Genomic DNA, 12,148 nt, shown 5'->3' on the forward strand with positions numbered 1-12,148 from the left:
AGCCAGCCAACACCAATTATTACTTCTGTATTTTTATAGCGGTGGGATTACAAAATAATGATAGTGAACATTAAAGAAAATTAGTGGTGGCTTTGGCTGGCTGCAAAGTGAAAAGTTATATTGAAGTTCTGGCCTTCAAACAGAACCTGATAATTTACTATAAATTCAGAGAGAGAACAGGAAGAAATTAATTAAGGTGAAAGGGAAAGAATAGAAGAGACACCAACAAAGATTTTTTCAATCAATTCATTTTTGGAAGTCTGAGCTGCAAAGTGATGGGGCAGTAATCTATATCTTTCTCCTGACTCTTGGGGATAAATGCTAACTTGCATGGTTTCAGGAAGTTGTCCTGAAAAATTGGCATGGCAGTGAATTGGCATGGCAGTGAAGCATGGCAGTCTTTGATAGCTGTGTAGTTGGATTTTTAAAATATTATTATTTTTATTTAAATTTAGTATACCGCCCACCCTCGAAGAGCTCTGTTTTAAGTCCATGCTTTTGCCTGCCAATGTACTGTTCGTAATTTTAGTAACACCCACAGGTCCAAAGTGTGTGTCTGGGGGGTGGGGTGGGGGAGGTCCAGCTGCTTCTCCTGGGAGAAATTATATGTTGGCTGTGAAAGACTCAAAGACTAATGCCGGCCATATCAGCCATGCCTTCAAGTGCCGTCTTCAAGTTCTTCGGCCTCGCTCTGGCTTTTGTGTTTTGCGTCCCATTTCCGGCAAGTTTCATTCATCTTGGCTGCTTTATTTTCCCTTTCTGTTTTTTACAGGCACAATGAGCTGATGATGGATTTTTCTCTCTCTTTTTAGGTTAGGCATTCATTCGGGGAGGATGGTAAGGATGCACCAAAATTCTCCTAGGAAAACACTCGTGTCTTTCTTTGCACTGACAAAGAAGGGCTGAACTCCTGGGCTGAAAGCTGAACATTTTTCTTTTTCTCATTTGCATTGGTCAGATGACCTGGAGACAGATTCTGATGACCTGGAGACAGATTCTGATGACCTGGAGCCAGATTTCCCAGAAATAAACACAGGTGCGTTGCTCAAAAGATGCATTGCCTTGAGGAAGTTCATGTTGGAGTGATTTTAGAATGAACCTACATGATATATGTCGTCCTATCAATTTTTTTTAAAATGCCACTGTGTAAATTTCCCCCAATTTGAATAACAGCAATTGGGTTTGATTGGTTTTCTGGGAAGCAAAAATGAGGGCAAAAGACTTCTTTAAAATTTTCTAATCAACTTGCTCAGCTAACCATTATAGCCAACGACACTAAAAAAAACCTCACCGAAAAAGCAGTAATAATAATAATAACTCAGAATAAACTTTACACAAACATCACTCTATGCATGTTACAAAAATACTGCACAGTTATAGATATTTATAGATAATATAATCTCTTGCCAAAAGTAAAACAAAGGGATCCAAGCTACTGGAAACTGTGCTTTTAAAAAACACGCATCCCTTTTCTGCAGTTGTGGGATTCAAGTGCCCTAAACCCCTTGGACCGGAACATGTAAGATGGCAAGTTAGTACAGCATCATACCTGTTCTTTTTAGAAAACAGCAACACGAGAAGAGCTTTTACATTGGCCAGATGCAACTCTCTTCCCTCCTTACTGCTAGAGGGAACATATAAGAACGTTCCTTACGGAAAAAGGCTTTGTCCCTGCCCCCTAGGCGAAATTGACACTATTGATCCCATGTTTTTTAGATGCCCCATGTACGAACAGCCCCGAAAGGAAATTCTTAGTCCTGCCCTGTCCGGATTAACCGGCCTAAATCACAAAGATTTACTGGACTATACATTGTTGGGCAGAAACCAGAAAATCACACAGGAAACGGCCCGTTTCTGTGCACTTATGTGTAAATATAAAAAGAGATATCCTGTGGCCGAATTGTCAAGGGAAGGGAAGATTAGACCAGCTCAACTTTTAGATGACATGGCTGGAAGTCCAGCCTTTTAGTCAGTCCTTATAGGCTTCCTTTTTAGCAATATTGTATGAGCCTTTTATACTTAAATTTTTATCTCTGCTCCAATCATTATATTTTTACTTACTGTATCGCAATTTAGGTGTAACGGGATTCCAAACACAAGTCACTGAAATTTTTTTAATATAAATTAATTCCAGCGAACATCCTCTCTGCCAGCAATAGAGATATGTACTATCTCTGACCTGTGTTTTATTGTCGCTGCATTGTGTATTTTTATTTTGTTGTTCTGGTCGTTGACCGTAAATAAATGATTTGGATTTGGGATTCAAATAATTTAACACCTGACTGTTTACAAGCAACATTTTGACAAAGCCCTGCTTTAACAGCCAGGTTTGGGGGGCTTTTCCAACTTTGCTGTAATTATTTTTGCAGGTATAAGGACATCATGTATCTGATGGTAAACCCAGCAAGGGGACTTCAAGGCAAAGTGTACAGTGGGAGGGGTTTGCCTTTACTTGCCTCTGTGCAGCGAGCCCAGTCTCTGCTGGCCCTTCCCCACCCAGGTCCTGACTGGGGTGACCCTTCTTAGCCTCTGGCATCTGGTGAAGCTGGGCTAGGCCACGCTGCCCTCACTCAAGCTGTGATGTCTATGTGGTACAAAATATGCTTTCAAATTCAAAAAATAATACCAAAGTACCATACCTTAGGGCATCTAGCACTGGAGATATTTCTCCTGTTATTCTTAACCAAAATTATTCTACAGGGGTCACGACCCTCTAAGGGCCTTAGCCAGGGTCCTGCCATATTTCTTTCTGCTGAGTGCTTAACGGCAGCCTTGAGGAATGTTTGCATTTCATTCCTGCTGGTACCAGCCAGCCCCTGATCTGGCTCCTGCAGCTGAAGAATGGGGGTTGGGACTGGGTGTCTTCTTCCCAGGTTCTCTCCATCTGAGGAGTGTGTGAGTGTACTTTCCAGGCAGAGGGAAGGTAAGGGGGGAGGGGGGTTGTGGACCTGATGTCTCTAAGCTGGGAGATACAGTGCTTTGCCTGTTCATATACTCAGTTCTGGCAATATAAGTCAACAGCTTTTCGATGCTTGCAGTCAGTAAATAAGAATTCTGCTTTCAAAGTATGGATCCATGTATTGGTCAAGTCTGGGGATGTGATAAAAGGTTTATGTGGCAGCAACGTGTGCCTAAAACCTGCCTATTTCCCTTTACGTCTCCAGCAAAAAGGGAGGGCCCTATTAGGGTGCTGGGGCCACTTGCAGCCTTGGGCTTGGGGGGGGGGGAAGGGATTTTAGCTGAATATTATGTAGTGTGCTTCTGCTCATGTCCTCCAGCAGGTGTTGGCCAAGGCCGACTCTAATGGACTGGCGTTTTTATCTCACTGTCTGCATATTTCTGCTTTTGGTTCATATTGGGGGGGGGGGGTGCACCCTCACTGATGTCACTGTTGGTTTGCGCGGGGAAAAGTCAGTTCTGGCTTTTCCACGCTATTCGCAAGATCCATCATTGAGGATCTGACACCTACCCCTCTACCGTGCAGACTCTGAAACTGTCCTCTAGCCCAAAGAGTCTTCTCCCTACTTAAACGGCTTTCCCATAGGAAGAAAAGCGATTTAGATTGGGGGAAACCTGCTTAGGATGGAGGAAGGTTCCTTGGGGGATGGCAAAGTCCATGCCGGTATGTTTGTCTCTCATATCTCTTTTATGTAATTTGTGCGTGTTATATACCCTGGATATGTCACTTCATGATAATTTTCTTTCATTGCTGATGCTGGAGCAGAAGGAGACCCACCACCACCCCACTTCCCATTCTTTTAACTACCATCAAGTGTTTTGTCCCAAGACCTATAAATCCCGATTTTGTTATTGAAAAGGATTGAGAGTTAAATAAATTGCTGATTGCAAACATTTAGACCTTCTTTATTATAAATCAAACATTTCAGTGTTTTCTATGAAGACACTGACGTACTTCCATTGTTAAGATAACTGCAAATCTGAAAGTGTTGGGGCCACCAGGGCCATCAAGCCCAATCCCCCTGCCATGCAGTAACAGACAATCAAAGCATTGCTGACAGATGGCCATCCAACCTCTATTTAAAAACCTCCAAAGAAGGAGACTCCACCACTCTCTGAGGCAGCGCATTCCACTGTCGAATAGCCCTACTGTCAGGAGGTTCTTCCTAATGTTTAGGTGGAATCTCTTTTCCTGCACCTTGCCTCCTAGTCTTGCCTCCTAGTCTCTGCAGCGGCACAAAACAAGCTTGCTCCATTTTCCAACACAAATACTAAAATCAAGATTATAAAAGAGTGTAAAGGAGAAAAGAAAGGGCTCAAACATTTTCTCGGTTTATCCCATAAATGCAATGTGTTTTCTATTAACAGTCTAGAATATCATAAATAGAATAATAGTGTCAGGATGGGCCCCTTGGCTCATCCGCCCTCCCCCTTCCAGCCTTCCAGGAAACGAAAGCTAAAATGCAGCCACAGCTCTCCAAGGTGTGGCCAGGCCCCTGCCTTTTGCAATGTTAACTCTGTGTTTGAATGTTGGTATTCTTCCCTTTGTTATCTTCCTGTAACTGCGGCTCTTGGGCCTGACAAGGGGGCGAGCCAAGGGCAGCAGGGATTTAAGGTTTGGCTCTTTCTATATTCCTCAGAAATCGTCTATCTCTCACATGCTTCCGTTCTCAATAAAGTCTTACGTTTGTAAAAGAAAAACTACAGTTTGCTTTATTTTGGGACTGCGGTCTCACACATAGACTCATAGAGTTGGAAGGCCATCCAGGCCACCTAGTCCAATCCCCTGCTCAACAGTGTACAATGTCAATAGAATGTTTGAAAATACTATGGAAGAAGAGAAGAATTTCAGCACAGTGTTGATGTATCTTATACCAGAGGAAAGGGTGAAAGAGTTTAGGTTTATCTTCCTGCAGCGTTTCTGTCCTTGAAATCATGATCTCCAAAGCTCCATCCGGTATTTAGCCCTTCAGGAAAATAATGAAGAACGCGCTATTTCATGTGTACTCCCACCCTTAACTGCCCCCTTTATTTTTCCCATGGCTATTACATTACGATCAAAGAAACCAGTAGGATTCTGTTGCTGAAGTTCTTGCCAGCAATCTCCATTTTGCCCTGGGGCTCTTTTCTATGCTCTCTCTGATCATAAGGGACGGGAACATGGTGAGTTTTCTTAAGGGACGGGAACATGGTGATCTTAAGGGACGGGAACATGGTGAGTTTATGGTCCCAGATTTGGAGATCTGAGGGGTAGGTTTATGCATGCAGTGGGAGGGTAGGATGCCCCTTCCAAGATTTCAGGACTACTGTGCCCCTGCTGTTTAGAAATGGGTTTGAAAGCTGTAGTTCACATCTTTTCTCTCTTTGTGTCATATGATCAATGTTGTTGAAAGGTCAGGGAAAAAAGTAGCGTAAATCTGCTTAAACATCAACAGCAATATTCTTGATGAATTCCAAAAGCCTGTCCAGCTAGCAAACTAAGATCGGAAAAACCTTGTGCTTTGTACCCCTGCTTTCATAGGAGGGGTGGGTAGTGATCAGAGAGACAGGGGCTTTTCAATGGTGACTCCAAACCTTGGGAATCCCCTTCCCTCTGAGGCCCCCAAATTAGGACAAATTTGATCCTTAGCTGTGAGACATTTGGAAGCTTTTTTGAAGACAATATTTAAGAGGCTAAATTAGATTAGATTACGTCATTGGTAACCTGCACCTTAATTCCCGTCTACATTTTTGACATATTCATGTTACTTACACGTGAATATTCTCTCGTTTTAATAATAGTACATTATTGTTTATTGTACCTTTTAGTTTTCTGATTTAAAAAAGGCAGAGCCATGTTGTCAAAGTGTTTTGTGTCACAATCTTTGAAGAAAAAGCATTGTAATGACCTAAAAGCCCATTTATTTTGCCTTTTGATTGAAACCATTTCCTTCTCGACTGCCTTCTTTCCAGCTGCCGGGCTGAATCTCTTTGAAGGAGACATTGTACTGCCTGTGAGTCTTTTGTAAACCTCCTACATTTTATTCATCTCAGACAAATCGATTCCACGCGGTATAACAGGTTGCAGTCATGATAAAGGAACCTATTTCTCTTTCCCCCATTCATATGCAAGCTGTGCTGGCAGCGATTGGAGCTCCTCGGAACAATCCGGGTTGCTTTCGTGCCTTTGCGTGGAAACACTTCTCTGTTTGTATTTTACACTCAGGCCTGCAGAAATGAACTCCCCACAGCCATGTCCATCGTCCCACAATACGATCAGCTGCACCTGCGTAGCTGTGCACGTGCAACACACAAAAGGAAAACAGACAAGAAAAAGGGGCGCCCCTGCAGTGGCAGGCGGATTCTTCCTGGCCGTGGACGGCATGGAGGAAGGGGGGGAAATAAAGCACCTCCTCTCTGGCCGTTCACACGGCAGTGGCTGCAGCCCGGGGTTTTGCAAAAGGATCGCTGGTTTAGCCATTTTCAAAAATCCCGGGTTGAGGGAAATGAAACAGGACAGGCTCGCTTGGGGGACGCCCCCTCCCCAACAGTTTGTAAGGCACCCCACACCTGTCATATTTGCTCTCTGCAGAGTCCACCCTTGTTTACGTTCCCGAGGATCAATGCTCTAACCACACATCTTTTCCCCTTTTCAACAGAGAGGACGTAGTGCATTAAAAGATGAGAAATATCGATGGAAACTTCCCATTCCCTTCATCCTGCACAACAACCTCGGTAAAAGGAAGCGGGTCTCATGGCCGTTCCGCTGAGGTCCAACCTGGTCTTTTTTCGTGATTTCAGCATAGCGTTTGAGCCTGGGGGGGAGGAAATGTAGTAGAGACGTCAGGAAGAGAAGGGTGAATTCTGAGGAGCGAATGAAGAGGGGCCACTGTGCTTTCTCACAGCTCCCTTTCAGTTCGATGGGGCTTCCCCCAAGCATGCACCACAAACGGAAATTGTGCAAGTTTTGCCAGCATCCCAACGGCTATCATTGCCCTGCCCGTATTTGGGTGGTGAAGCTCCCATCAAGCCCTACCAGCCTTGTGGCCAATTGGCCACTGATAAGGGTGTAGTTCCTGAGGCTATTCCTAGGTCAATCTCACCAACTCCTGGAAATTAAGCAGGTGAGCGCGTAGATGGGAGACCACCAAGAAAGTCCAGAGTTGCTGTGCAGAGGCAGACAATGGCAAACCACCTCTGTTTGTCTCTTGGATGGAAAGAACGGGGACGGGGTGATGAGGGTGCATTTCAGGTTGTTACCTGCCCAGGCCTTTGAAACTGAGCACCAGCGGCCTTCTATTCTTCGGGGATGAGTGGGATCCCAGTTTCCAGTAACCCTCCCTGCAGCCCCCACAGTACATCCCAGGCCTCTCCAGAGCCTCCCCCCACCTCAAGAGTGACCTTCAAGGTGTGGAGGTGCCAGTAAACGGGTGGAAAGACCTGCTGGTGTCACTGAAAGTCCACTTGCAATTCTCTGAATCCAACACATTGCCTTTCTGGTCACTTACGAGCATTGGTCCTTCCACCCACTGAACTCCGAGAGACCTGAGAGATTGGGGTGACCTGAGATTGGGAGGCCTGAGAGATTGGGGTGAAGCCTGCAAATGGCAGCTCAAGTGATGCCCTCAAAAATGTTGTTCAAGGCCTCCGTAGCAGATCTCCACAGTAGGGACACTGCCTGGTCACTGTGCTGCGTCTTGTTGGAAGGCTTCCGCTAGCTCAAGGAGCATTCCTCCATTGGAATAATTGTTCTGCATTGTGTCCTTAGATCTAAATGCCAAAGGGGTGATACTTAAAGTGTTCGAAGGATTCAGCTTGAAGACGTGTATACAATTTAAACCTTATGAAGGAGAGAGGTCATATTTAATATTTCAAAAATTAAAGGGGTGAGTAAAAGATTCACATGATTCAGTCTTTAGAATGAAGCCACTTTTTCACCTAGCAATATTTGCATGTTGGATCCCATAGAGGATTTCTGTGGAGAGAAGTGGGAAGGGAAAGCTTGATCATCCTTGCCCCTTACATTGTTTCTGGGAAGACTGTCTCCTCTCAGGGCAGCACTGGGAGCACGCGGTGGGGGGAGGTGGGGGGGGAGAGAAGTGAGAATGTTGTACTCTGTTCTTTCTGAACCTGTTTTTCATTCTTCTTGTTCATGACCACCGGGCCTGGGGGGACAGTCTGGGTTTCCCGAGTTCCATTTTCTGTAGTAGTTATTCCAGCCAATTTGACGGATAGTTTATTCCGAGGAGCTTTTGTGCTTGCAAGGGATGCAGTGCACAAAGACCAACTGTACCACCTTATGGGATCTTTGTCACTGAGGACAACTAGATAGCATCAGAACAGCCAGAGCCATGATTCCCAACCTAGTGAAGCCTGCAGACCTCCGGTGTCTCCCGTGTTCTTCTAAAACACCTTCGGCTTCAAGGAGGTGGAAGAAAATGTGGTGAACTTGGAACAAGATTTTAATCATTCTAGATAGTAATCCACACAGAAATGCCAAAAATATTAAAAATTAAATTTCAAATGGACCCCAAAGCAATGCTGTTGGGTATTCTACCAACAAACGGACCAAAGAAGCAACGTGAACTATTTTTGTGCTTGAGAACTGCAGCAAGAACTATCATTGCCTTCATTTGTAAAATGTTCCTTCTCAAGAGATTTGGGAGGACAAAGCAAGAGGGTATTCTTGCATGGCAAAACTAACCAATTTTGTAAATAGCAGATCTGTGCATGAATTCAAAGAAAAATTGGAGCCCTATTCTAAGTATTACAAATGTCAAGTGATATTTTAACCTAAGTGCATCTACTTTGATTTTAATATAAAATTGAGGCACATCTAATATTTTTGAACATTTAACAGTATAATAATTATTGATTTGGATAAATGATCTCAAATTAGAAGAAGAAGAAGAGTTTGGATTTCGACCCGCCTTTCTGTCCTGTAAGGAGAGTCAAGGTGGCTTACAAGCTCCTTTCCCTTCCTCTGCCCACAACAGACACATTGTAAGACAGGTGGGGCTGAGAGAGTTCTGAGAGAATTGTGGCTTGTCCAAGGCTTTGTGTGTAGGAGTACAGAAACACGTCTGGTTCGCCAGATAAGCCTCTGCAACTCTGGTGGAGAGTGGGGAATCAAACCAGGTTCCCCAGATTAGAATCCATCTGCTCTTAACCACTACACCACACTAGCTCTTGAAATTAAGTAGTTATGGGATTGCAGAAAAGTCTATATTCTAAAATTACTTATCTCAAATTGTATTTTATATTCCTTCAGTATTATCGATAGTAAGTGCAGATCCAACTATTACCTATTGGATACCATGTATATATAAATGTGCGTGTATGTGTTTGAATGTGTATAAATATGTATATGTGTGCGTGTGTGGGTCTGCGTGTAAATTATATATATACACACACACACACACATATATATATATATATTCTGTATCTATAGATAGATAGATAGATAGATAGATAGATAGATAGATAGATAGATAGATATTGTGTAATGGATTCAAGGTACAGGAAAAGAGGTTCCATGGTGGAACTTCCACCTAAACATTAGAAAGAACTTTCTGACTATCAGGGTGAAAATAATAATTTTTGTTTTTTAAGAAAAGGAGGTGGAAGAAAGATGGGATTTGGTGCTTTGCTTTGGAAAAGAGATGTTGTTTGGGTTTCGTTTCCAAAGAAAAAGGAGGGTTTGTTCCATTAGCAGCCACAAGTAAAGGTTGCCAACTCCAGACACGTAAGACATTTTGTGTCCATGGCCAAGCTGAGGGGGCAAGGACGTACTGCACCTGACTGGAACAATCTCAGCACATTCCTAGTCAGTCATCCGATAAGGAGCAAAAGTTTTCTTCTGAACCAATCAAGACTCTTTGGATTTTATCTTCTGTTTCATGGAGTCAAGAGAGGGTCTCTTGGTTTCCCCAAAGAACTGACTCCAGCCGTTCAAAAGGATGGCAGCGTGTCCCCCTTGGGCCCAGAGACCCTCATTAGAACAACTTTGGCAGCCATTTTAGAAACACTCCTGCAGCCCCTTCCACTCAGAGTCCATCAGAGGGGGCTAAATAGAAGGGCCACCCCAGTATCATAAGTACCAAAACAAATCAATAGTATAACCAAGTAGAGAAGGGATAAATATGTAAGTTGCTTTATATTTGTGAGCCTTAAATGTTATTTCTATGTATTATTCTTTATGTGATTTTCTATTTAAAGTCAGAAAGTGACAAAAATAACAGTATTACTTCACACTGTATGCAGTACCAATAGTATTAATTCACACTTTTACAATACAATGATTGATAGTCCAATGAATGTGCAATCCCATAACGAATACAAAAAATACATGTGACCCCACTTCTGAAAGCTCAGAATATAGACCAATTGTAGGCTCATGCTACAAACATAAAGTTCATGTTGTTCCTTAGTTGTCCCCAGTGTTGGGTTTTAAGTAACAAGCCTTATAGGATTTCTCACAAAAAGTTCTATTGAATGCACCGTGCTTCCAACACGGTAAATTTGTTTTCAAACCTTCTTTCATCAGTCTTGCTATCAAGAGTCAGAGTGTCTTAAGTTTGAAACACCTGCAGAGGCAATACTTGGAACGCTCTTCGATCACAACAACATAACTGGGGCGAACCCGGGTTCCCCTCCCTTTGCCACCCTGGGATGCACGTGGCCCATCAGCAAAGATAGCTGCATCTACACCCCAATGCAGAGTTGTGTGGCATTACATTTAATAGAACAGCCAACATGTTGCATGGCTCTAAGCCCCTGTGTGGTGGCTTGGAGCAGCAGCGGCATAGTGGTTAAGAGCAGGTGCATTCTAATCTGGAGGAACCGGCTTTGATTCCCCACTCTGCCGCCTGAGCTGTGGAGGCTTATCTGGGGAATTCAGATTAGCCTGGGCACTCCCACACATGCCAGCTGGGTGACCTGGGGCTAGTCACAGCTTTTCGGAGCCCTCTCAGCCACCTCACAGGGAGGGGGGAAGGGCAAGGAGATTGTAAGCCCCTTTGAGTCTCCTACAGGAGAGAAAGGGGATATAAATCTACCACCACCACCTCCTCCTCCTCCTCTTCCTCTTCCTCTTCCTCTTCCTCTTCTTCTTCTTCTTCTTCTTCTTCTTCTTCTTCTTCTTCTTCTTCTTCTTCTTCTTCTTCTTCTTCTTCTTCTTCTTCTTCTTCTTCTTGGCATTCATGTATTGAACAGTATGAAAGGGCTCAACAGGTGCCATAGTTGGGGACCACCATTCTGGATGTCGCTAATTAATCCATCTCTGACCACAGTTTTATACTAATTGGGCCCCATTCATTTGCTTCTCTTTCTCAGGTGCTCGTCCACAGTGGGAAATGTACATCAAGTCCAGAATGTCTCTATTGGTGCAAAATGTGATCGCAAAGGCATTGTGACACATGAAACCTTACATGCTCTAGGGCTGTATCACGAACAGGCAAGGATAGACCGAGATGATTATATCAAAATCTGGTGGGATCACATTCTTCCAGGTTGGTTTTCAATATCACTAAGTGATTCAGAATACTGAAGCTGCAGCTGGCTTGTTGCTGCCGCTGGTTCGCAACAGCTGAGCAGCACTCGAACTCTTTGGCAAGAATTTGCTGGCACCACATTCTGTTATGGACTTTTGTGGTTTGCATTCTGCTGTTTTTGATATACAGCACTGAATAAGGAATCTAGCTTCTTATGAACTATACCTCTTTATATTTAAGAATTGTGATGCAATTGTATCAATAGTTTAAGAACTTATGTCAATAAGATACATTTGAGTTTTTTTTAGCAGAGACGATGAGTACTTAGATTATTTATTTGGATCCATAATTGTTTGAGTGTTTTCACCACTCACCAGGCCAGCCCGGTAGTGCTCGCTGCAATTTCTTGGGCTCTTTGGTAATGCGTACAGGATTTAAAAATTAGTACTTCCATTCCACAAGGAACTCTAAGGCCCAATTTACACACATTTTGAATTGTCAGCGAGTGCCCAAATAGGAGTTCTGAACATTTTTTTTCAAAGTATTGTCAAAGGCTTTCACAGCTGGAATTATTAGGGTGTTGTGGGTTTTCCGGGTTGAATGGTTCCTCAGAAGATGCCAGCCATAGATGCAGATGAAACATCAGGAGAAAATGCTGCTGGAACATGGCCATACAACCTGGAAAATCCACAACATCCCTAGTCCCACAGCTCACAGGC

At 43.5% G+C, this 12,148-nt stretch overlaps 1 protein-coding gene across 1 annotated transcript in view; it reads left to right on the plus strand.

Annotated features, from left to right (window-relative positions):
• Nucleotides 1-634: 634 nt before the first annotated feature.
• The window catches only part of LOC125438315 (meprin A subunit alpha-like), a 28,386-nt gene continuing 16,872 nt past the window's right edge, over nucleotides 635-12,148 (plus strand). Inside the window, 7 exon segments of the mRNA XM_048506676.1 lie at nucleotides 635-721; nucleotides 813-837; nucleotides 959-1,036; nucleotides 5,911-5,951; nucleotides 6,597-6,672; nucleotides 7,706-7,823; nucleotides 11,272-11,447. Of these exon segments, the coding sequence (XP_048362633.1) occupies nucleotides 635-721; nucleotides 813-837; nucleotides 959-1,036; nucleotides 5,911-5,951; nucleotides 6,597-6,672; nucleotides 7,706-7,823; nucleotides 11,272-11,447 (601 nt within the window).

The sequence above is a fragment of the Sphaerodactylus townsendi genome, linkage group LG01, assembly GCF_021028975.2.
Source record: "Sphaerodactylus townsendi isolate TG3544 linkage group LG01, MPM_Stown_v2.3, whole genome shotgun sequence".
Lineage (NCBI taxonomy): Eukaryota > Metazoa > Chordata > Lepidosauria > Squamata > Sphaerodactylidae > Sphaerodactylus > Sphaerodactylus townsendi.